Here is a 26,975-nt window from a genome sequence, read left to right as displayed (position 1 = left end):
ATCAGGTATATCTCTCCAAGTTGATGAAAGAGTTCTGTAATTTTGTCTTTGAAAGTTTTGTTTGCTGTCTTGTCTCCATGTTCACTTGGATCATCGGAAAAGTCATCGAAATTGATAAAGTAGCCAGATGCAGTTCTGTCAATTGTTTGGATGGCATCATGATTGTTATTAATCTTTGTAGTTGCTTCTTCCTTTTTGATATTAGAATAGTCCGAGGCTACATCATTGTAAACAGGTGTTTCTTGACGAACTGTTGCAATTTGGATTTCAAGAGGCACAAGTTCCATGGCTTTGTTGCATAGTCCTTTTTTATTCTCTGCAGGCTTATCAAATGTGATTAGTCTCTCAGTTTGAACCTCTTGGATTGTAGCAAGATTTGGTCTTCTGCTACTTCTTGGGAGTCCACTGGGCCTACTAATTATTATTGGCCACATGGTTGTGGTTTTACCAGATCGATTGATACAACTCTGTTCTCCTTTTTACCAGCAAGGGGCGGTAGTACGACTGAACTTGTTCCGCTGATATCTAAGACAGGTACTGCTTTTCTGTAATAAGGCCCAAATTCCTTCTTCACCGCGATCTTTTCTTTGACCAGATCCCCGATCTTTGGAATCCAGACAGGTCTTGCTGGGACAGGTGGTTTCTCTTCAGTGGCCGTTGGCTTTAGTCCTATAAAACAGCCAAACTATCTTTGATATCAAAAGCTTTTTGTTTCACCACTGAAGTCTGACAATCGAGATCTTCGATTATCATTCTTGTACCAAACAAAATTTCACACTGAGTGATTCCACCCAGAGAATTTAATGGTAGATTATTAAGACTACATTGGACACTTATTAGATGTTTGACCCACCCATCACCCGAACCTAATACCCTCGCTGTTATAGATTGCTTTATGGCACTTTTTTTCTCTCTACTACCGCATTTCCCTCAGGATGGATTGGACTAGAGTACTGCAGTGCAATGCCCATGCTGGCCATGGCCTCCTTGTAAGCTTGAGAGCTAAACGCAGGACCCTGGTCAGAACGTAGCATGCCAATTGCGTATGTGCCGATAAAGACTCACAAATCTTTTATAACAGTTCTGGCGTCGGTCGAGCGCTGGGGCCACATCCAAATGAATCTCGTGCAGGAATCCACTGCGACCATGATATATTTATAGTTGCCATCCCTTTGTAAGGGACCACAGTGGTCCAGGTAAACACATGTTAATGGTTTGTCCGAGATTAGAAGGGGCGTCTGCGCAGGTCGTTTCACTGTTGATACCTTCATTTTTTGGCATATTTCACATTCTAAACATAGTTTCTAGTCTGTTTTCTCATGCGTGGCCAGCAGTATCTCTGTTTTAATAATGATACTGTGGCGGAAACACCTGCATGTGCAGAGGCGAGCCCTTCGTGTGCTGCTAAGATTAGTCCTAACCTATGTTCCATGTTTGGAATTGCCCTATCCCCCACTCCAGGGATTACAGCAAAAGGAACGTTGTTTGCATCAGTTTTGTATGAGTACTTTACTGGAAAGCCTTTCGGGAGTGTCTTACCACTGTCTTTTACTGAAGCACTGAGAGCTAGCAGTATATCGCTGTCTATTTTTTTTTTTGACCGGGTGATTGCAGCTACGGAAGCCGTTTGCACAGCTGCCTTCGCGGCCTCATCATCCAATGAATTCCCTGCAACGTGAACGCCATCACGCTGATGACTCAGTGTATGTATCATGGGAGTCTGTTGTAGTTCTTTCTGAAAAAGAACTACTTGTTCCCAAAGCATTTTATGCTTGATTGTGCCACATTTTGCATCTTTTTTAAACCATTTTGAACCCAGTTCTGCAAGTATTCATTGTAGGACTGGACGCAGTAATATGAATCGCACACTATTAGTGTGGGGAATTTGCAATCAATATTTTCAAGCGCCATTTTGAAAGCCTGTAGTTCAGCTCGCTGAGCTGTACAGTTTCCGATTGATTCAGTTTTAGTGACCATCGGTCTGAATTTACCTAAGCGCCAGCGACCTTTAACAATCGCGCACGCAGCATTGTAAACTTTTTTATCCACAACGTAGTATTGTGCAAATCTATCTGCGTAGATTACACAGCTGTACTGTTCCAGAGGCAGAATTTCGATCGACAGAGGACATTCTTGTTTGTATTCTAGATGTTCTAGCTTTTTCATTCTGGGATCAAATGCGTGTATCACTTCAGCTGTATCAAGAGAATTAACCCATTGTATCCATTTTGGATCTAATGCCTTAGCATTTGGAATGCTCGGTCTTGTTACTGCTTCAAGGGCTGATACTGCTGTTAAAACAGATAGCCTTTTCCCATGAGCTAGGGTTTTTTCTTTTGCTACAGCCGTTTGAACCACAGTTAGAATTTTTTCACTAAAACTGAATTTCATTTCAGCTTGTGTGTACAAGTGTGATTTGTAATCTATTGGTACCGTTTCTCCCTCATTAGAGGTCTGGTATGTAAATCTGCATCTTCCTGGGTTAACTCGGATTATAAGGTTGCGTTCGTTTGCGCGTGTTTGCAGTTTTGTTTTAGTTAACATGTCTGTTTGTAATGATCGTAAAATTTCCGTGTGTTTTTGAGTCCAATTAATTGGTTTGAAATCAGGTTTTATTAATTCGTAGAGCGGTTTAACCCTCTTTGCATAATTTAGAATGTAAGTTCTTCCGAAGTTCAGGAAACCTAGAATTGATTGTAAGTTTTTCAGCGTTTTTGGAGCTTGGAGTACTGCACACTTCTCTAAGAAGTTGTCTGCTAGGCTTTTGTCTTCACTTGATAATTCATATCCTAAGAATAGGACTGTCTGATGGGCAATTCGTGACTTTTTAAAGTTAAATTTGTACCCTTCAGATGCGAACCCAAGTATGATTGTTTTCACTCTTTTCAAGTGTGTCTCCATGTCATTGTCTGTAAGATAGATGTCATCGACATAAGATAATGCCTCATCATCATACATTTGGAGTAACTCTGTTACCCTGGCTGAAAATAATCCTGGGCTATTCTTGCATCCCTGTGGGAGACGACAAAATTGCTTTTGGGCTCCCATGCTGGAGAAAGCGGACAAATACCTGCTTTCTGGTGCAATGTTTTGATAGAAAAAAACATTTGAAATATCTAATGTAGTTTTATATTTTTTGCGCACGATATTATTCATTAGTGCTGCACTGTGTGAGTTTTGTACTGCAAATGTTTTGCAACAAGAGTTTAGGTGTCTGTAGTCCAAAACTACACGATATGAATCGCCTGGCTTGGAGACAGGAAACAAAGGATTGGTCATTTGTGAGGTGCATGTTTCAATCACCCCCTGATATTCTAGTTGATCTAAGATCTATATGACTTGTTTTTTAGCTTCTTGCTTAACAGGATACTGCCTTTGTGCAATTGGTTGATTTTTTAACTGGATTTTATGGTGAGGAGAGTCCTCATCACATCCTACATGATTTTTTTTTATATAATGCAGGAGCTTGGGCCACTGCCCATTTTCTTGCATATGTGTATTTTTTATGAATTGGAATGTGATTTGAGAAGGCAGGCGTAATCATTTCTTCGCCATGTGGGCACTCCCTGACAAACTCTGCTGGTCAGTCCTTTTCTGCTAGAAGGATATCATAACCTTTAGATAGATTTTCCCAGAAGAGACTTTTTATTTTCCTAGTTTTATCTCCCTCTATACGTAATGTTATTTCATATAGTTTATGGGGCACGCTAACTCTGGTGTCTGCAGTTTCCACTTGAATGTATTCATACGTGTCCACTGTCTACAGAAGATTCCTCAGGATCTTGCAAGCTATTGTCACTTCTGCTGCGCTGTCTAGCATTGTTTGGCCCCACTCTCAGTTCTTGAGTTGTGTCCTCAGGATCCTAAGCATGTTTTATTTTAATACTGGCTACCTTCTTTTTGGGAAATTGTAATTTTTAACTTTGATGAGCAGGTTCTTTGTCTTTGGACTTGACGCGCTCTTCTTTATGTTCTGACCGTCCTCTTCTTTCCGATTTTTGTGAGGAAGATTGAAAAGATCGAGAGGGACGTGTATCAATATCGCGATATCAGTCAGGTTTTCAGTCAGGTTTTCTAAAATTTTCCCTATTCCTAAGGTTATATCTATTTTCAGAGGGCTCCCGTTGTGGAGACTTGCCCCCCCCCCCCCCATCTGGAGACCTATCTCTCCGTTGGGGCCACTTTCCTCTGGACTGGAAATGTTTGTCTCTGGGAGTGGTTTGCTTATTACCCTCCCACTTCTTCTTTTGAGAAGTGAGATTATTTTTAATGAAAGTTTTTTCAGGATTTTCAGTTAGTTGTGGTTTACCACCTAAACTGTCTATACTTAATTCTTTCAAGGATTTTTCAATTATTCTGGCAAGTTCAAAAGGTTGGTCTGCTATATCTGTTTCTTTGCCACGGATGCTGCTTCTCCTTTTATGTTGGCTAGTAGTATAGTATAGCAGAGACTTGCATAAAGTCTTTTAGTAATTTCCATAGACGGAACACCAGGTGTTTTTGTGTAGATTGAAGCAAAGACTGTTCCCCAAGTGTCAGAGTCCTCCACATGTGGTGCAATCCCCATTGGCAGGCAGATAGTCAGAATTCTGTATTTTTCGTGAGGGGTAGTATCAGGAAATACTGCCTCTATCTGAGTAATATTTTGAGCAAACCAGAACGGAATTTGTTCCCGTTTTGCGGGTATTTTACCAATAACTGATTGAATAGTCTGTGGTGTAATTTTTATTTGTGTTTCCCTGGTGAGGGGTGTGCTTCGTAATTTTTACAGCAGGTTGGACTGTTAAAGTCCGCATGACATATTGTACCAATTGTCTATGTATTTTAATTAATTGTTTTAGTTGAACTAAAAGTTCTCTGTCTGACATTTTGTTAATGTCAGGATGTGGTGTATAGCTGGCTAGAACCGGCCATGTGGCTTGTGGTCTACCTAGTGGACCGAGCCTGGTAATGTGATTTTGATGTTTTAGGGCGCCATTAAACCAGAGCTCATGCTCCTGGTAAGTTAGTGGAATTTCAACTTCCTCGAAAGGGGTGTATTCCGCTGGAGGTTCCCCTACTTTGTAGTAGTGGAACTTGTGTGTTACAGTATTTGCAGCTGGAAAAGTTATCCATGAATAGAATACCTCTGTCTGCCGATATTCATGTGCCTCGACAACAAATATAACTGTACCACCTCTTGATGATACTCTGTTTTCTATAAGTTTTATAGTTAAGGTTTTCCTTACATTTACCGGGACGAGTATTGCATCGGTTGATCTTGTTGGAGACTTGCGTCTTCCGTCAAAAGTTGAGCTGCTAGTCTAGCTCTCTCCCTTTCGTCGTCACTTTCTGACATTTTACTGTCTGAAAGTTTGTAGATCAAGTTTCAATGAAACAAAGATTAGGTGCACAATATTTTGGAACACTGTATCCTTCAACGTTGACTAAACCAAACACGAATACATAGGAATCTCTTCCTACTAAGTTTTGGCGAATATTAACCTTTTACCCACTCCAGACGTCTATTGGAGTTTTTACGGGGAAAAGGAGTCTGTGTGAAAAGCACGACTGAGTTACTCTAGTATCTAGCATTAAATTATCGCCTTACCAAACGTTGGGCGCCATGTAGTGTAGTTCCTATATTCCCAATAGGCTCTACGCATTGGAATAACATAAACGATAGTTTAGACGTAGGACTGAGGTCGACTGGGTCTCTATTGAATATTTTAGACTTCATTGTGTGTGCCAGCTAGCTCAGAGGTCACTAGAAACTTTCTCGAGTAAACAAGAAGGTGTTTAGCTTTCCTGAATAGACAAGAAGGGATTAGCTTCTGACAACCATATCACATGACAACTTTGTTCCCCCTGCAATAAGGAATATATCTCTAGAGTCGCGGAAACAATAAATAGCTATTTTACTCAGTCAATCGTGCATGCTTCGTTTCACCAGAGATGCAGAGAAATAGAGAGACAGGCGTTTTCAATAAAAGGGTTATTTATTGAGCAGTCTTCCTTCTCATGCAAGAGAAATGAATTGCCACAATTGCAATACTTGTCATAAAGTAAAGTGCGTACAGTAAAAGGAGTATTATGAAATAATACTGTAAAAGCATTTATATGGTTTCTAAGCCATAAGATACTTAAAATGGATAAAATACATACAATGATAAAATAATGACTAAACGTACTCAACTGGTGTTCCTAAGATACGCCTACTCCAGTGTACCTAACCCAAGCCTTGTACGTGGGAAGGAGTAGATGAGTTCCAGTTTTTTTTAAGAATCTGAATCAAGAATTCTCTATGGGTCTAATCAGCTCCGTACCTTAGGTATAGAATGAAGGAGGTCTTGTATCTCTCTCTCAGGACTCGATCTCCCAGAAAACCCGCAAGGGTATCAGGGAAACACTGGAGCTGGATTTCTCTGCAAGAGAAAAGACAGCTTCTCTCTCAGTGCGTCAGCAGGGAGGGTCGGCTTCCTTCGGCACTCGCATCAGCAGGGCATTGGGCAAGTAGATAGCCGATCTGCTCCAACCACCGTGTGTTGCTTAAGGCAGATGTTGGTATATTTATACCTGAAAGGTGCCGAGTTTGACGTAAGGTTGGACATAAGACGTCACTAATAACTGGCAGTTCTTTCAGGACTCTCAGGAGTTCTAGGACAAATCAAAACAGAAGCAGGGGGAATTCCCGGGCTGCTGGAGGCTTGGTTTGTTTAAGAACGCTTTGTACTTTCTAGGAGTCTATGGGAGTAGCCTTGCCGTATTTGGACTGCATTGGCTATGACTTAATATGGATATGATTCTTATGCCTTTATAAGGATATGTTTTGTTATAACCACATAAGGGCATAAATCGGGAATATCTAATTAGGGTCCTAGATACATTCACAACACTCCCACTTGCTTTGCCTACTTCTTTCACCAAAACAAAAACAAAGAATAAGCATTCAGCAACAGAATACTTGTTGCTACAATGCTTCATCGTATTTGTACATGCTTTAAGATACAGTGAAAAACAAGGTTGAAATGCAAGGCCATGCAAGTCAACTGAGAACTTGTACAGTGCATTTGCACTTGGCAATCAGTATTGTACACATTACAGCAAAACAAAAAGCATGTCACATAAATGTATACACAGAAAAATCGGTTGAGAATTGTAACACAAGGAGCTCATTAAGCCATAGTATTAACTATTATAACATATAACATAGGTGTGTTATTTTGTGTTATAAATTACCTTAAGTGTTGCTCCAACCCAAAAAGAGTAGCAAGTATCTACTGGTTTATTTGGTCGGCCATGGAAGCCATTTTGTTGCCTCATAATGCACCATCTTCTTATTCTGTTCAGCTCTTTCTCTGAAAACACTTCCTCCAGTTTTCCCATAAGGCAAAGTGATGCAATGCCACAGAAGGTGGAACCACCTGGAGACAACCACAATAAAACCATTAACTAAAATATGTGAAGGGTGTGTTCTTGTCCCTCTTGTTTACACTATATACAAACAATTTAGAGGCAACTCTGGGTCTCAAGAAAGTGACTTTCATAGGGTGGGCAACCACACCACCCCAGTTGTATTGTACACATAGGATTCTGTACTTCTGTCTAGCACTGTAAACATTTAAGAAACTTATTGGCTGATCTTTTGCTTTCGAAGGTAACTTTGAATTATCCACCAATTCTCAGGTTCTTTAGTCCAGGAGGTTATCATGCATCAACTTTTTTGTGCTATTTTTCAACTTTGCTGCACAGAGTAACAAACCTATTGAACACACAAAGAAGTTTATATAGTTAAATGCATCACCTTAGCAACATTTTGAGTATTTGAGGTTTACAAAATGTCGTGTCCCTTCAGGTAAAAAAACTAATATTTTTCAGATGTCTTCTGGGATGTCCACAAAGCCCCCCTACCTTTGTCATGAGGAGCTGGGTTTAAGATATTTATGCGACTGACAGAATTAATATGGCACCCATGTGTTTATGAGTTTTGATCTGATCTGTTCCCGAGGCCGGTTGAATCGGAATGCCACACCGTTTAAAGTTGTAATAAATACGCCCTACTATCCCCTAAAAAATCAAGTTACTTACCTTCAGTAACGATAAATCTGTACGAAACATAGGTTAGTAATAGATTCCTTACATTAGAATTACCCCCAAGCATCAGACTGGATCCGGAAAGTTTTTCGTCAGCAGTTACCCCTGCGCGTCGAAAGGTGGCATTTGTCTGCTCAGTGTTCGTTGTTGGCGTCATGGTCGTCGGGATGACGTCGCAGTAGCAACTTAGACGCCGCCCTCGTGCGCTGACGTCAGTTCTGTACATGACTTTCCATGCCAGAAGGGCAGAGCCATGCAAGACACTGACCACTGGTGCACAAAACTAGGGCCCTGAATGGAAGTCCTTAACCCAAGAAGTCAGTTCGCAGAATGGGGAGGATAAGTGGGGCAGTAAGGAATCTATAACTAACCTATGTTTCTTACAGATATATCGTTACCGAAGGTATTCATCTGAAAGAAACAGTTAGTTATAGATTCCTTACTTTACAGTCGATACCCTAGCAATACCAACCCCGGAAGTGGGTCTACAAACTAAGTTGACACCAGGAAGTCCTGGAGAACAGAGCGGCCAAAGAAGCCGTCACTCCAGACTTGGCCGTCCAGGCAGTAGTGTCTTGTGAATGTGTGCAGCGATGCTCACGTAACTGCCTGACAGATGTCATTAAGGGGGACTCCATGTCCCAAAGCAGTGGTAGCTGACATCGCCCTTGTGGAATAGGCACGCAACTCCACTGGAGGCTGCTTCTTTGCCAAGGAATAGCAAGCTTTGATGTACAAAATAACCCATCTAGAAATGGTCCGTTTGTGCACGGCCCGACCTTTTTTGGCGCCCACGTAGCCAAGAAAGAGCTGGTCATCCACCTGTAATTGCTTGGTGCGATCCAAGGAAAGCGCACGCTTTGGATCCAGACGGTGGAGCCTCTCTTCTTCTTTGGAAGGATGCGGAGGCGGAAAGAAGGTGGGCAAAGTGATGGTCTGTTCAATATGGAAAGGATAACCACTTTGGGAAGGAAGGCAGGACGAGTTCGAAGGACAACCGTGTCCGGATGAACAGTCAGAAAAGGAGGCTTAGAAGAAAGTGCTTGGAGCTCACTCCTCCTGCGCAAAGAGGTGATAGCCACCAGAAAGGCAGTTTTTAAAGTCAGAAGCCTCAGAGGACAGTTATGTAGCGGCTCATAGAGAGCGCACCTAACATATGTAAGAACCAAATTCAAGTCTCACTGAGGCATTATGAATGGAACAGGAGGAAAAAGATGAGTAATGCCCTTAAGAAAGCGATTTGCAACAAGGGACCGTAATCATAGCCCGAATATCCCTGACTCGCTGTTCGGGAGGATTGACCCGAAACTGCGTCGTGTCTAGAACCGCTCAGATGAAGAGGAGCTTCTGAGAGGGATTTAGGTGTGACTTCGGCACGTTGATAGAAAACCCCCGCGAATGCAGGAGGTCGGCCATAGTCTGGAGGTGGGAGACGACAGCCTGGGGCGAGCCCGCCTTCAACAGCCAGTTGTTGAGATAGGGGAAGATTGGAACCCCTGATCTGCGCAGATGAGCTACTTCCACCACCATCCCTTTCATGAATACCGAGGGGCGCTGGTCAGGCAAAAGGGAAGCACGGTCAAATGAAAGTGCTCATGGCCTACCTTGAACCGCAGGTGATGCCAGTGGGCTGCCGGCAGGAAGGAGATGTGAAAATAAGTGTCTTGCAAGTCCAACGCTACCATCTGGTCTCCAGGATCGAGGGCAGACAGGACCTGAGCTAGCGCTAACATTTTGAACTTCTCCTTCCGGAGGAAGCAGCTGACATTCCTGAGATCCAAGACTGAATGCAGGCCTTTGTCCTTCTTGAGCACCAGAAAGTAGTGGGAATAGCAACCACGACCTACTTCTGGGGCAGGAAATAGCTCGATGACTCCCTTGGCCGAGAGTGCCAAAACTTCCTGTTGGAGAAGTGCCAGATGATCCCCCGACAAGCACTGGTACTGAGGTGGCATGGATGGAGGGGTAGTCTCAAAGGGGAGGCAGTAGCCCCTTCAGACTATTCGCAAAACCCATCTGTCTGATGTGATGGTGCGCCAGGGTGGTAGGTGATGGCGAATCCTGCCGCCCACTGGCGATTTGTGGCCCTGAAAGGTCGGACTAGGAGGGTTTGGAGGCTGCTGCAGAGGGGGCGGTGGTGGACTGGCCAGCCCGCTGGCCCCCAGAACCACAGCGGTGTTCCCCAAGTCCCCGGCCGCATAGGGACTGAACAGCTTGCGCTGGCCTGTGGCTCTGGGTGGGACGTGGCGGGGCACCCCTTCCGTAGCCACGAAAGGGGTGAAAAGCAGTCAGCGCAGGGCGGTTGGTGGAGAGGCCCAAGGACATCGTTGTAGCTCAAGAGTATTTAAAGCGCTCCAGTGTGTTGACTGCCTTGTCACCGAATAGGCGATGGCCATCAATGGGAATGTCCATAAGAGTGTATTGGACAGCCCCTTAAAAACCAGTGGACCTCAACCAGGCATAGCGTCAAAGGGCTAACGAAAAGTTCCTGCCTAGTGAGTCGGCGGTATCCAGCCTACAGCAGAAGGTAAAATTTGCTGCATATCTCTCTTCAGCAACTGCACGGGAGAGTACTGCCGGGCCTCCTCCAGGCACTGGGGCAGCACTTGCGCCACCGTATCCCACACAGAGTGGGTGTAATGGCCCAACAGACATGCAATATTTACCGACCGTAGTCACAAGCTGGAGGAAGAAAACATCTTCTTACCAAGATGGTCCAGCTTTTTGGATTCTCTATCAGGTGGTGCGTTAGCGAATGTACCTTTGGAGGTGTAGGCTTGGACCACCAAGCTCTCAGGTGTGGGGTGTTGAGAGGAAAATGCGGTTGCCCGGGCCGAGCGGTGGCGTCGGGCTATCATCCTATCCACAAGAGCCCCTGTGTTGGGCTGGACCTGGTGCCCAAAAGGATGTCAGCGAAGGTTTCATTAAACGGTAGCAGGGGCTCCGAAGACCTTGCTGTCAGTTGAAGCACCTGTGTCAGGAGGTTAGTCATCACTGCCACCGTAGGTAGCTCGAGGTGGAGAGCCTTGGCCCCGCTCCACAACACCATGGTGTAAGACACTCCCTCCCCCGTAGCCACGGTAGGAGGAGACAACATGCCAAGGTCTGGTGAGGTATCCAGACATCTGGCTTCCCTCAGTTCTTCTCTACAGTCCGGTTCGTAGCCCAACAGGTCAGTTAAAGGGTCTCCAGACCCCTCCCAGTCCTCCTCACCTTATGGCTGTTAATCTGGTCTAAAAGAGCCAGGGTAGAACAAGGGCACAAAAATACCCATCGATGCTGGATCCGGCGTCGGTCGACACCGGTCCAGCTCCGTGTCTACATTGAGGTGGAGACCGGGGTCGACATTGGCTGGGGACTCAGCCGGCTGCAGACGTGGTGCTGGTGGAATCGGCGCTGGGGGAGGTGTAATCAGGTCGAACAGTGCTGATCTGGATCCAGGCCTGGATCCAAGGGGACCCTGCGGTGCCGAAGCCGCCGGCATCGAAGGCCCAGGACCCCAGGCAAGTCTGCGGGGCTTAAAGGCACGCCGGCGGAGTCGGGCTGCCCAAAGATGGCATGCATCGCTTCGTAAGATTGGCGAAGCTGGGCAGGGGTCGCTCCGGGTCCCGGGAAGGGAGGGAAACTCGGAGTTGACCCTTCGTCAAAAAGTGACTGGAGGTACCGCTCTCTCCGGCTCTGCCCTTGCTGGCACAGAAAAAGAAAGAACTGAAGTCAGCGCGCAAGGGCGTCGTCTAAGTAGCTACCGCAACGTCATCCCGCTGACCACAACGCTAACGGCGAACGCGGAGCCAAACGACGCCACCGGAAATTTGGGGCCGCGGAGCCCCGAATCACGGAGTCTCAATGGGGAGGCATCCATGGAGGATTGACAAGCCGGATGTGCGAGTGGAGGCCCATTGGTGGGCTTGAAACATCTCAGACAGCGGCACATAACTGAAGCACACACTATAAGACCCACAAACCAAAGCAGACTCATTTGAGTTGCCCAAGTGGGAGATGTCGCCTCTATGCCAAAATGACTGTCGCGCCGGTGAAGAGTGCAATGAGCACGAAACGCGTCCGGCGTGAATCAACAGGCATGGTGTGAACTGGATCCGCCCGCCGATCCGGCTTTACCGCTTGAAGGTTGCTGCAGTGGATGTCAGAGTGCATCTCCGACAGTTGGGAACCTTGGAGCTTTGATATATATATATATATATACATATATATATAGGCCAGGATTCCCCGAGTTGTACTCCAACCCATGCAATATTTATTTCATCAAGTGATATGTTTTGGGTGACACTAAATTGTTTGGAGGAAGACGACGCATATTAAGGGAGAACAAAGAGGTTGTTAAATTAACAGTGAAATCATTTATGCCTATTAAAAATGTTTTATTGGCCTGGAAAATTACTTTGTTTGGAGGAAGGGGGAACGGGGACACGATTTACGATTGTACCTTACTAAACTAGGTTTAGAATATATATTTCACACCATATCTAGGTTGGACATTCTAACAAGGAGTGCAGTCTACTTAGTATATTGCCACAAATGTCTTATGGTAGATCCCAAAATAATGAAAAATTCCAGTTCTTTGAATCTTTCAATTGTTTTAAACATACTTACTCAGTAGTAAGCACCCTGATCATAGGAAAAAAATAAACAAGAACTAGCTAAGCCCATAGGTCTTGCCTATAACAGCCATTGGCTTCAGCAATGTTTTATAGCAATGGTGAACACGAGCGCGGATGCTTTCCATTGTGGGCAAAAATAATTTTTAAAAGTGCTATGATGCAGTCAGTCCTAATGTGCTTTCTGTTTTTAAGTGCATTAGCGCTGGATGCATAATAGTCCCTTTTTAATCATTATTTTTAGCAATGCTGCACAGCAGCCAGGCAGCTATACAGCATGGCTAGAAATAATTGCCAAAATCTGCAATGCCCATGTTATAAAGCATGAAAAAAGGCAACGGAAGAGCCAATAGCCTCAAAGGAGAGGCCTATTAGCTTAGCTAATGTGTGCTAGCTCTTGGCACAACACCCAGTGATTCACAGCAAATCATTTACTCACCCCATGTATAAAAAAGAAAGCAAATTACATTTTCAAACAAAGTCCATCACATACAGAAAGTAATTTCCCTATTTCCATGTCTTAGCGAAAATACATCTGGAAGCAGAAAACATCTATTGTCACAGTAAAAATCAGTTTCAAAGGAGAAATGGGTTTCTTTGATGTATGTGTGGCATATTAAAACATAGCTACAAATAACAAGAGATTAAACAAGGAAGACCGGGAAGGAGAAAATGTATAAGTAGTACGTATACAGACATAATATCGATACCAAAATATAGAATAGTACAAATATCGAAGTAAAAATATAGAATGGACAAAATATCGAATGGACAGAATATAGTGGTGAAAAATATCGTTTTGAAGGTAAGTAATATAATATCGATTTTTAAAATATAGAAAGTTAAAATATCGAAGTATATAATATAGTTATTAAGTGTATTGAATTTTTAATAATATCAAATTTTTTAAACAGTTATTTTATGTTATTTAATTTTTGCGTAATTTAATTCTGTAGCGGGTTGTGGGTTTATAGGGGGATAGGGTGGGAAGTAATTTAATTGCAAATAATTAAATGTGTTTATTTATTGGTATTTATTTTGCATTCATTGTTAATTAATTAATAATTTGTAATTAATTTTTAATTGGTAATTCATAATTAATTTTTATTAATTGTTAAATATGTTAATTTTATTAATTTATTTTCCATAGCGGGTTGTCGGTTTACAGGGAACTAGGGTGGGAAGTAATTTAATTGTAATTAATTAAATATGTTAATTTATTTATAGGTATTAATTTTGAATTAACTGTTAATTAATTTTTAATTGGTAATGAATTTTTAGTCGGTAATTAATTTGTATTAATTAATTGACAATTATGTTAATTTAATTAATTTATTTTCCGTAGCAGGTTGTGGGTTTATAGGGGAATAGGGTGGGAAGTCATTTAATTGTAATTAATTAAATACGTTTATTTATTGGTATTTATTTTGAATTATTTGTTAATTATTAATTTGTAATTATTAATTTTTAATTGGTAATTAATTTTAAATTGGTAATTAATTTTTATAAAGTAATTGATAATTATGTTAATTTTATTTATTTGTTTTCCGTAGCGGTTTGTGTGTTTATTGGGGAATAGGGTGGGAAGTAATTTAATTTATTTATTTATTTATTTTTGATATTTATAAAGCGCATACAAAGGCCCACGGGCGTCTCGGCGCTGAGTATCTGAATTGTTTACCCTGAGAGAAAGGAGCAGGATTTATTGATTAAAAAGCCAGGTCTTAAGTTGTTTGCGAAAAGACCATAAGGATGGACTGGCTTTAATCACTTGTGGCAGAGTGTTCCACAACTTTGGGGCCGATACCAGGAATCTTCTGTCACCCCGTGAGACCGTTTTTGTACGGGGTACCACAAGATCGCCTGAGCAAGATGAACGTAGTGTTCTGAACGGGCGATAGGGAATCAAGTTGCGGATGAGATATGCTGGTCCTAGTTTATGCAATGCTTTATACACGATGCATAGAGTCTTAAACTTTATCCTGTTTTTAATGGATAGCCAATGCAGCTCTTTGATGGTATTAGAGGCAGAGTGATGCTTGGGAATATTTCCCAAAAGCCTTGCAGCTGAATTTTGTATTATTTGCAGTTTGTTTAAGACTCCTTCCTGTGCGTTGAGAAACAAAGCATTGCAATAATCCAAAGTGGACAGCACAAGGGAAGTGACTAAAGTTTTACCGGCTTTATCAGGTAGAAAAGGGAGAATTTTTTTGATAAGCTTCAGTTTGAAAAAGGCTGAGGAGGTAATCTGGTTAGCATGTGGGTGAAACGTGAGACGGTCATCAAAAATGACACCCAAATTCCTCACTTTGCTAACAGGCTCGGGAGGGGAGCCTAAGGAGGAAGGCCACCAATTGGATGACCACTCAGGTGTTAGTGGTCCGAAGATGACTACTTCCGTCTTATCGGAGTTTAGCTTTAAACAATTGGAGGCCATCCAACTCCCTATTGCTACCATGCCTGATTTGAGATTATCCGCTACTTTATAGCCATTGTTCTTGATGGCTAGGACCAACTGGGTGTCATCTGCGTAGGAAGTAAGGCTCATCCCATAAACCCGAATGACATTGGCTAAGTCCGACACATAGATGTTAAAGAGTGTCGGACTTAGGGATGAGCCTTGAGGTACTCCACATGGCAGAGACATGGTGGACGAGTGAAATGGTTCCATTGTAACTACCTGGGTTCTATCAGCCAAAAAGGAGGCCAGAAGTTTACTGGCAGTCCCTTGAACACCCAGGCCTTCGACACGGTCAATCAGAGTGGTATGATCGACCGTGTCGAAAGCTGCAGATAAATCAAGTAGTATCAAAACCGCTGTACCCCCAGTGTCACGGATGAGTCTAATGTCATCTGCTGCTTTGATCAAAGCCGTCTCTGTCCCATGACATTGGCGGAAGCCAAACTGTGTTTCATCGAGTAAATGATGTTGTTCTAAAAAAACAGAGAGCTGTTTGTTCATGGCTTTTTCAGCTATTTTGGCCAGAACTGGTAAATTGGCAATGGGCCGGTAGCTCTTAGGTTCTTCCATATCCAGATGTGGTTTCTTTAAAACTTTAAAAGAGGTTTTATAATGGTTTCTTTTAAACTTTCGGGGTAGATACCTGTATTAAACATGGCATTGCATATGGAAGATATGGCCGGAATAACCACATCTATAACTGGCATTAGAACTTTGAAAGGGCATGGGTCAAGTACTGAGCCCGATCTGATGGTAGATATTATATCCATGGCCTGTGACTCAGAAATTTCAGCAAATTGAGTGAGCGTGGGTCCAGTATGTATATCGGGTAATATCTTGGAAGGACTTTTGGTTTTGATGGCAAAGGCGGAGTAAATATCGTTAACTTTGCTGAAGAAGAAGCTAGCCAATGTATCACAAAGATATTGTGATGGGGGTGGGGTCAGGTTGGGAGAGTAGCCGGCTAACTGCTTAGCAGTCTCATACAAGGTTTTGTTTGAGTTTTTTGCTATTTCTATTTTGTGACTAAAGAATAGTTTCTTGGCTTTGGAATTAAATTAATCATTTTTATCTATTTATTGGTATAGATTTTAAATTTTTCGTTAATTGTTAATTAATTTGTATTATTAGGAAATTCATTTTAATAAGTAATATTTATTTGTATTTTTAATTGATTAATTATTACATAATTTTAAATTTGTAATTTATTCTAATACATTTTTTATTGGTATTGATATTAAATGTATTCGTATTAATATATTAAATGTTTACTTTCCCTACTGTTAAACTCACTAGAGTGGGAATAGTAATTTTTACCCTCCCGTTATCCAACGCTTTCCCTACTGTTGCACTCTCTGGAGTGGGAATAGCAATTTTTACCCCTACGCTATCCAACGCTTTCCCTACTGTTGCACTCTCTGGAGTGGGAATAGTAATCTTTACCCCTACGCTATCCAATGCTTTCCCTACTGCTGCACTCTCTGGAATGTGAATAGTAATTTTTACCCCTACGCTATCCAACGCTTTCCCTACTGTTGCACTCACTAGAGTGGGAATAGTAATTTTTACCCCCACGCTATCCAACGTTTACCCTACTGTTGCAGTTGCTGGAGTGGTAATAGTAAATTTTACCGTCTCGCTATCCTACAGTAAAAACTATTGTATATTTTTTATTAATATTATGTTAATATATATATATATATATATATGTGTTAAAAAATCAAATTGTATGATTTTTTTTAACTTAAATTAATTATTTAATAATTTTAAAATTATTTAAGTATTTTTAAGTATGTTTAGTTAATTATAGTTATTTCATTAATTTTAAATTACTTTTAAGACATTTAAAAAAATTGATAACTATATTTCTTTTTTCGACATTTTTGATTCGATATTTTTGTACTTAGCTGTTTGTAGATAGAACTTCGATATTTTTGCTTTCTATATTTTTGTATTCTATATTTTGTCAGTGATCCAAGTAATACCTCAATCACAGCACAATCAGCGGATGGACAGAAATCAAGCTGAAGCAATAAGTACTAGGTCTATGCCCTAGCGAAAGAAGAGGAAGTAAAGCCAGCCTGCACTGGCCAAGTAGAAGGCAACAAATAAGAGTGACAATGAGGTCAACTAATGTTAAGCAATGGGCAGTCTGCAAGTCCCTTGTTGAGTACAATATCTCTTGAACGCAGCGCATGCTCTGTGGCAGGAGAGATCTAAAAAGAAATACAAACTTTTTAACAATAAACAAATGCCAGAAAAGATTTCGGAGGTTACATTCGCTGCAGAAATATTGTTGCAGCAGGTATTAAGTTGTTAGATAATCCAGTGCTGCAGGGAAAACCTTCCCAAAGGAGCATCTAGCCTCGGCTGGGAATAATGGATAGTTCCAAGCACTTATGTAGAGGCTGTTGTCTGCACATTTGAAAAAGGGACAGCAGAACCATATTTGAATGAACCCAGGTGTCTAACTGAAAGCTAGCAGTGCACAAAAGAGCTCCCACAATTTCCTTCCAACCAAACCAATGGATACAATTTCAACTTAGAGAAGGAATCATGCCCACCAACACACACTGGATTGGTTGATCTGCAGCTTTTACCAGCAAGGCCATGATTCCGAATCCTAGCTTATGGCAGAGCAGATACATTAGTGCAGCCCTGTCTAGTAGCGTGACGTCGCCTACCTTCAATGTTCCAGAACCACAAAAAATACGAAACACATAACAACACGCCAAAGAGGCAGTGAGGAGGGTGCTATTGGAAACTCAAAAGTTAAATCTGGAAACTGGTAGATTTTCAACTCTTCTGAGAACAGTTGAAGTCAAGTGGCTGTATATACTACATTAGAACAGTATGTCAATTTGTTCCTGATGATGCATAATTGTATATCTGCCAATCTCCTTTTCAGCAGTAGATGCCCAGCAGTAGGCGAGAAGAGCCAGTGGATGTGCTTAAGCTGGTAACTGTCACAGAGGCAAGGTGCTGATCATATTCCCAGCACGTGCAGTGTCTTGGTGGTAGGGAAGAAGAGCCTCCATAGACGATCACTGTGTAAGCAGCATTCAAGCTGTGAGTCACACAGGTGATGGTAAGCGGGGAGTAAAACAACGCTCCAGGGAATTGGAAGCAGCTTGGCAGCTCGGAGAAAAAACATCAGGTGACCTCATGGTGTGAGAAGCACCTCATCTAACTGAAAGCTAGCAGTGCACAAAAGAGCTCCCACAATTTCCTTCCAACCAAACCAATGGATACAATTTCAACTTAGCCAAGGAATCATGCCCACCAACACACACTGGATTGGTTGATCTGCAGCTTTTACCAGCAAGGCCATGATTCCGAATCCTAGCTTATGGCAGAGCAGATACATTAGTGCAGCCGATCACTGTGTAAGCAGCATTCAAGCTGTGAGTCACACAGGTGATGGTAAGCGGGGAGTAAAACAACGCTCCAGGGAATTGGAAAGCAGCTTGGCAGCTTGGAGAAAAAACATCAGGTGACCTCATGGTGTGAGAAGCACCTCATCTGCATGGAAGAAGAGCCGCAGAAAGGGAGCAGAGTAGAAAAGTGTTAAATTGCTGACTGTGTGATATGTCACTGTATTGCTCAGGAAAATATATACTGACTGTGTGATAAATTACCACACTTTTCAGATATAAAATAGACCTGAGGATATACCTAAACAGCCAATGGAAAGGTGGTAAACAAAAACAAAAAAACTCCTGTTACTGATTCAAGAAATTTGTGACAATGTCTTAAGTCAATGGGCCACGAGCTAAAGAAGGCAATGGCTGAAGGATGCGGACACAGAGACAACGATATGGTCATTTATTTATGTACTTAAAAAAAGGTCTTGGCTTACACGGACATAAAACAGACCCCCTACTTGAAGACAACCTACATGCTAACTGCTCCTCCAAAATATCAGTGATATTTTTAACAAGTCACTGCTAAGCCCTCAAGTTCCAGGCAACTACATGCAGAGTTTGAGGGCTGAGATCTAACAGTCTTCATCGATTCTGAGAAAGCAGGACATTGCTGTGGTGAAACTATAGAAGCTGCACAACAGAGGTATAACAGATCAGCAATCCAAGTTCTGCAAGTTCAATCAGGAGCTATTATCACCCTTGATCTGTGTAGTGTATTTTATGATTCAGCATCTAAAGAGGGCAATAGAAATAAATGATGCCAGCCGAAAGACCAGGTCAGAACAAACACATCCTCGAGATACCACAAAGGGAATTATCAAGAATAGAAAATATGATATTTCATGCTTTTGGTCATCACCAAAAGATCAACCTCTGGGAATCCACATGGTAGAAAGATCTGACACAGTTTTTTCTGTTGATTCTTCCATTTGTGATTGATGGCGGATGTTCTGCTTTTCTTTTGTGTTGGTCTACCAAGATAGATGAACTGCTGAGACACCAATTTTGCTACTTATGACTGAGTTCGGTAGGAGGATAGGTTCCTTGCAAAGTATCACTGGCTGCCCTGCCATTCTTGTTTAGATAAAACATGGTTGAAGTGTTGTTCTTGAAGAACTATCACAGATACCCCTGTACATGAGGTAGAAATACTTTCAAAGCCAAATCAACACCACTGAATTCCACACAGTTAATATGGATGGATCTCTCCTTGAGCAACCAAGAAGTGTTGAATGCTAGATCACTGACCCAATCACAGAAGAAACCGTAACTAGCATAATTTCAGGAAGAGGAGTCTGAAACAGTTCACCTTTCAGAAGATTGAGTAGAATAGTCCACCAGCAGACAGATATAAATGGCATACCTCACGCTGCCATAAAACTAATTTCAGTGGCATCTCAATTCTCACATTTTCCTTGACCTGGAATCCAGACTGCACATACAAGATATTATTAGGATCAACAGCCTCGGATTATTCGGATTATGCTTAGGTTTGGACGAAAACCTGGATACAATTGCGTGAATGCTTTGCAACCTTTTCATCACAGAATATAAATGTATCTGACGTGTTGAAGTATTATTTACTGAAAAACCAAGACAGAGCAGAAGGATCGTAATAGAATAAAGGTTTTTTTATGGGGAGTCTCCAGAGCGGAAGTCTTCAAAAGCCAAATGTCCTAATAAGGATAAATATGTATGCAAGGAGACCACCTTAACTTTGTAAATACTCAAAGAGCTATGATCAGGTAAAATGGCTGAAAACGAAATCCCCCACAATGAATCTCAAGTACATCTGTAATCCTTGGCAATATGGATGCGGAAATAAGTATACTAGAGGTCCAAAGAGACCTCCCAGTCCTGTTAATGCAACAGAACTTAAACTTGTAGGAGAGAGACCATCGTGAACTGGGCATATATAAGGAATCTTTTGGGAATTCTCATATCCAAGACAGAAAAGAGTTCTTCCACTTCTCGAGTACCATCAAGATTTTTTTCTGGAGAATACAGCAAAGGTGAGGATTGGCTGCCAGGACAATCGCTGCCAATGAAACAGCAATTATCTCAAACTATTTGCAAACCCATTCATTTAATGGTTTGTCCGGCCAAAGGCTGGAGACATGAAACCACCCTGCTTCCACTGGAGTTGTGCGTTCTGAGCAGATGGAGTGCTCAGATAGGTTTTGTCGATGTTGGAGTTAAGGAGGAGGATGAATGAGTCCGAGCCTGGCATCCCTGGCCTGATTCTTTTCCCCTGTAAAGGTGAAAAAGCTGCCACATTTCTGCTTCTATAGTAGGTTATGGTCCAACTGGTTACTATAGCCACTACAATTTCTACACTGCCAGTGAACTCTCTTGAATGGAGATGTCAGGACTGAAGCCAAGGGGTGTCTCGACTCTGTTTAAAGTACTCTAATGACAAATCTTTTTTCCAAAAGTACTGTACCAATCAAATGACATATCCAGTAACTATGTGTGGACATTATCTGAAAATCCTGTAATATGCAACCAGGCATGCCTTCTCAATACCACACTGGAGCACATCAAGTACATAGTGGCAAACAGCATGTGTATAAGTTGCCAATAAAAGGGTGGCATTAGATGAATGACATGCCTGTCTTCTAGATTCAAAGACCATTTTTCCTTAGAGAGTCAAATCTTTTGGATTCTCTGTAAGGAGGGGTGAACAGGATATTGTCCATGTCCAGCTTACAGGATGAAGCAATGTGCAACTAAATTCTCATAACAAGAGTCTCAAGACACATGTTAATGGATAGCATTTGTAGTTCTACGTTTCCAGGAAGGAGCCCTAAGAACAGCCAGGGATGATAGTGGCTTATTCTACACTCACAAAATCAATAAAAGCTTCATTAAATGGTAGAATGACATCAAATAGCTGCCTTTGTGTCGAAATCTCTTTAAACAGATATATATAGGAAGTATAAGAAAGTAAAGAGATAGTAAGCATCTCTGTTGCCTTCTTAATAACAATGATACAATGAAACTGCCCTGCCTTAATCAATCAATCAATCATTGTACTTATAGAGCGCGCTACTTACCCTTGAGGGTCTCAAGACGCTGAGGGGGGGATCGGGTGCCGCTACTGCTCGAAGAGCCAGGTCTTGAAGAGTCTTCTGAAGGTGAGCAGGTCTTGGGTCTGCCGTAGGTGGGAAGGGAGGGTGTTCCAGGTTTTGGCGGCGAGGAAGGAGAAGGATCTGCCACAGGAGGTCGTTCGTTGGATGCGGGGGACAGCGGCTAGGGCGAGGGTGGCGGATGTAGAAGCTGAGTCTGCTGTTGAGGTAGGCTGGTCCGGTGTTGTGGAGTGCTTTGTGTGCGTGGGTGAGTAGCTTGAAGGTGATCCTCCTGTTGACGGGGAGCCAGTGTAGGTCTCTCAGGTGGGGGGTGATGTAGCTGCGGCAAGGGATGTTGAGGGTCAGTAGGGCGGAGGTATTTTGGATGCGTTGCAGTCGTTGCAGGTGTTTGGCTGGGATTCCTGCGTATAGTGCGTTGCCGTAGTCCACCCTGCTGCTGACGAGGGCCTGTGTCACCGTTCTTCTTGTTTCGGTGGGGATCCACTTGTAGATCCTGCGGAGCATGTGGAGGGTGTTGTAGCAGGAGGAGGAGGAGACGGCGTTGATCTGCTTCGACATGGAGAGTAAGGAGTCGAGGATGATTCCTAGGTTGTGTGCGTGGTCGGTGGGTGTCGGTGCTGTTCCCAGCGTGGTCGGCCACCATGAGTGGTCCCAGGCAAAGGGGGTGGATCCGAGAATGAGGACATCCGTCTTGTCCGAGTTCCGTAGGAGATAATGTTCAGGTCGTGCTGGCAGGTGACGTGAGCGAGGGGAGCCATGTAGACGTTGAACAGGGTTGGGCTGAGGGATGATCCCTGGGGTATGCCGCGGATGATGTCGGTGGTTCGGAGCGGAAGGGGGTGGGGGGAGGCGGACGCTCTGGGTTCTGCCTGAGAGGAAGGATGTGGTCCAGTTCAGGGCCTTCTCTTGGATTCCGGCTTCTTGGAGGCGTGTCTTTAGTGTGCGGTGGCAGACCGCGTCGAAGGCGGCTGACAGGTCCAGGAGGATGAGGGGTGATGTTTCGCCGTTGTCTAGTTGGATCCTGATGTCGTCTGTGGTGGCGATGAGGGCTGTCTCGGTGCTGTGGTTTCTTCGAAATCGGGACTGGGATGGGTCTAGGATGTTGTTGTACTTGAGGTAGCAGGTCAGTTGCGTGTGGATGATTTTGTCGATAACCTTCGCCGGACACGGGAGCAGGGAGATGGGCCAGAAATTCTTGAGATCCTTGGGGTCCGCCTTGGGCTTCTTGAGAAGGGCGTTTATTTCGGCGTGCTTCCAGCTTTCCGGGAATGTAGCTGTCTCGAAGGAGATGTTGATTACTTTCCGTAGTTGGGGTGCGATGGCTGCGTCTGCTTTGTTGAATATGTGGTGTGGGCAGGGGTATGACGTGGATGGAGTTCATGATCATGCGTGTTTCGTCATTGTTGACGTTGGTCCTAGAGGTCAGGCGGTTGGTGCCTGTGGTTTTCGTACGGGTGGTTGAGTCTGACGTTGTCGGGGAGGTCGTGGTGGTGATGAAGTGGTCGTGGATGTCAGTGATCTTGCGGTGGAAGAAGGTGGCCAGTGAGTCGCACAGTTCTTGTGAGAGCGGGATGTCGTTGGCGTTGGCGCTGAGGTTGGAGAGTTCCTTCACGATACTGAAGAGCTCTTTGCTGTTGTGTGCGTTGTTGTCCAGGCGGGCTTTGAAGGACGATCTCTTGGCTAATCTGATGAGATGGTGATGTCTGCGGGTGGCGTCCTTGTGGGCTGTGTGGCTGTTCGGTGTTCGTTCGTGGAACCATTTTTTCTCCAATTTCCGGCATGCTCGTTTGGAGGTCTGGAGCTCTTCGGTGAACCAGGTGGCTTTCTTGCTGGTGCGGCTGTTGGACGGTATGTTGAGCGGAGCGAGGGTGTTGGAGCAGTCGTTGATCCACTGTCTGAGGTTGCGGGCGGCGGCGTCTGGGTTGGTGGGGTCGGTGGGAGGGTTCTGGCCAAGGGTGGTGGCCAGCTGGTCTTCAGTGATTTTGCTCCACCAGCAACGGGGCAGCTGTTGGGTGCGGTGGTGCGTGGTGGGCTTCTTGTAGGTGAAATGGATGCAGTGGTGATCCATCCAGTGAAGTTTGTCGTGTGGTCGAAGGAGAGGTGGGTGCTTGTGGAGAAGATGGGGTCAAGCGTGTGGCTGGCGGCATGGGTGGGAGCGGTGACCAGTTGTCCGAGGTTGTCAAAGTTGTCGAGCAGGGTGGCGGAGTTGGCGTTGTTGTTGTTCTTGAGGTGGAAGTTCAGGTACCCGAGGATGATGTAGTCTGTGGAGGCGAGTGCGTGGGTGCTGACGAGGTCGGCGATGGGGTCGCCGAACTGTGGCAGTGGTCCGGGGGGTCTGTAGACGAGTGCTCCTCTGAGAGTGGTGTTGGGGTCAGTGTGGATCCGGAAGTACAGGTGTTCGGCGCTGATGAGTGTGTCATCTAAGTGGGTGGAGACCTTGAGGGTGGACTTGTGGACGATGGCTATTCCTCCTCCAATTCCGTTGGTGCAGTCTCTGCGGGCGATCTTGTATCCGTCCGGGATGGCTATGGCGATGTCGGGAGCCGAGGAGTCGTTCCACCAGGTCTTGGTCAGGAAGGCAACGTCTGGGCTGGAGGTGACGAGCAGGTCCGAGAGCTCGACGGCGTGTTTGGGTGCAGAGCATGTGTTTAGGAGTATGCAGCGGAGGTGGTTGGGTCTGGTCCTTGGTGGTTTGGTGGCACTGTCACAGGTGAAGCTGCAGGTGCGGCAGGAGAAAGGTCAGTGGGTGCGTTTCGGGGTGGCCTAAAGCAGCTGTGGTCTCGGCCGGCATTGAGTGCGTGGAGGGTGCTGGCATCGTATCGGAGTCTGGCGTCGTGGCGTTCGCGAGGGCCAGGGGTTCTGGCGCTGGGCGTGGTCCTGGCACGGACAGGTGCAGACGGGCTTGCCTTAGGCATGCCCGCTGCGCGGCTGTGCAGCTTTAGGCATATATGGGGAGGTGGGAGGGAGGAGCAGTTGGGAGGCAGGAGCCGCGAGTGGGCAGGGGGCGGGCCGCAGGGGGCACAGCAGCGGGAAAACAGTGGCACAGAAAGCAAAATGGTACACAAAGAAGGGGAGAAAACAAGTGGCAAAGAAATGAAAATGGGGCGCAAACGGGGGAAAACGAGTGGTACACAAGCAAAATGGGGCACAAAAAGGGGGGAAGAGTGAGTGGCACAGAACAAAAAACAGGGCACAAAGAGGGAGCACACTAACCAGCGAGTCCTCGGTGGTGGCAGTAGGGGCACACAGGCGGCGCTGAGTGGAGGGGGAGCGACCTACCAGGAGGGTCAGGGGTCTCCTCGCCTGCAGCGTCCGGCATACATGGGGAGGTGGGAGGGAGCAGCAGCTGGGAGGCGGGAGCAGCAAGTGGGCAGGGGGGCGGGGCACAGCAGCAGGAAAACAGTGGCACAGAAAGCAAAATGGGACAAGAAGAGGGGGAGAAAACGAGTGGCACAGATAGCAAAATGGGGCACAAACGGAGGGGAAAACGAGTGGTACACAAGCAAAATGGGGCACAAAAAGGAGGGGAAGAGCGAGTGGCACAAAACAAAGAACGGGGCACTAAAAGAGAGCACACTTACCAGCGAATCCTCGGCAGTGGCAGCAGGGGCACACAGGCTGTGCTGCGTGGAGGGGGAGCGACCTACCAGGAGGGTCAGGGGTCGCTGGGACATTCTGGGGGACCAGAAATTCACCGTTGGTGAGTTGTCAAGACCACTTATCCTCCTTGTTGTCATTATCTTCAACCTTATAGCCAAATAAGTAAGGAAACCATAGGTCCAGAAAGTGGAAAAGGTTTTTTGATAAGTTACTTTAGGAAATTGGTGATTCTTCTGCTCCTCAAATTAATAGAACTACAGCATTTGATTTGTTAGAGATTGTGGTTTTGAAATAGATACCAATGTCATGATGCCTCAGGTGAGGACCGGGCATTGTAGCCACACGTTCTGCAGTATATATTGGAATCAATCTCAGATCCAAAGCTGTATCTGGAATTGCAACACAAGAGATGGATGGCTCTGAAGGGGGTAAAATGAGGACTGAGGCGCCAACATGAATGGATGGGCTATCACTGGCACTAACTAAGAATCCACTTTATCTGCCAAAGAAGAGGCCCCAAAAGGTGAAGCAGCAAATATCATGAGCACAGTAGGTTTAAAAACTTGAATTTGGCTAGCAGAAGGGCCAACAAGAAGAAAGTTTATAGTAAAAGTAGATTGATGAACAGGGGCTAAGTGTGAAGAGAAGGATGACTTCTCTTTAAAACTATTAAGCTTCTTGCCATGATGGGAGGAGGACCTTTTATAATGTTTATACATTATTTCAGGTGACGAGATCATACACCTTGGGCAGGAAGATTTTAGTGGAGAACTCGATCCAATCCATGCCCCTGCAATTTACAGTTTGGGTTCCCTCTCTCTGATTGCGCTGGGATCCACAAGTGTGTAGAGGTCACACTCTAAGGCTTTGTAGCTAAGTTCCAGAAAGCAGAAGTAGCTGATCCATGGGTTTAATAAAATTATTAGGTGTGAAGCACAGTTTCCAAGGCTGGATGGCTCAATATTTTAGCAGGGTTAGCCTCTTATGGAAATAAGACACAAAACAGCAAAAATTCTAAATACTCCGTGTCTCTGTGTTAAGATCCCGAAAAAATTAACTGGTCACTGGTATCGATGGCCTTTTACGTAACATTGCTCCATCACTTCCTGTGAGCTTGCCAGATGATTTAGATGATGCAGGACTGCACACCTGGCATCACTGTCTGGAAATGGTAAAAGATTTTCTGTATTCAGGCTCATAGCTGCATTGGTGACATAATCAGGCACATGCATCAATGTAGGCTTTTGAGATTCCTTAATTGCGATGATTAAGGAATCACAATTAAGGAATTGCAAAAGCCTATGCATGTAGGAATCGCTATAAAATTAGCGATTCCCAAACATTCCTTAATTGTGACCCTCAAATTGCAAGTCACAATTAAGGAATACCTTCCCATTCATTCCTAAGGGCCGGAATGGGAAATTGCATATGCAATTTGCGAGTACCCAATAGGTACTTGCAAATTGCGCATCCAATTTCAAGGGTGCAAAGGTGTCAAAAGGACTCCCTGTTTTCAAAGTTTTTGCACATTACCATCAAGTTCAAACTGATGGTAATTTGTGACCCCTATTAGAGAAATCGCTATTTGCAATTTCATCATACATTGCATTTAAGGAATCGCAATTTGCCATTCCTTAAATGCAATTGCAATTGCAATGTAAGAAATCGCAATAAATTGCGATTTCTTAAATTCTTGAATTAGTTGGGATAC

General features: G+C 44.1%; 1 protein-coding gene across 1 annotated transcript in view; it reads right to left on the bottom strand.

Annotated features, from left to right (window-relative positions):
* Positions 1-26,975, bottom strand: part of PGGT1B (protein geranylgeranyltransferase type I subunit beta) — a 265,348-nt gene that overhangs the window by 47,775 nt on the left and 190,598 nt on the right. Inside the window, exon 7 of the mRNA XM_086961039.1 lies at positions 7,219-7,403. Coding sequence (XP_086817165.1) covers positions 7,219-7,403 — 185 coding nt within the window. The remainder of the gene's footprint in view (positions 1-7,218; positions 7,404-26,975) is intronic.

The sequence above is a fragment of the Lissotriton vulgaris genome, chromosome 3_1 (genome assembly GCF_964263255.1).
Source record: "Lissotriton vulgaris chromosome 3_1, aLisVul1.2, whole genome shotgun sequence".
Taxonomy (NCBI): domain Eukaryota; kingdom Metazoa; phylum Chordata; class Amphibia; order Caudata; family Salamandridae; genus Lissotriton; species Lissotriton vulgaris.
This window is presented reverse-complemented; position numbering and strand designations above follow the sequence as displayed.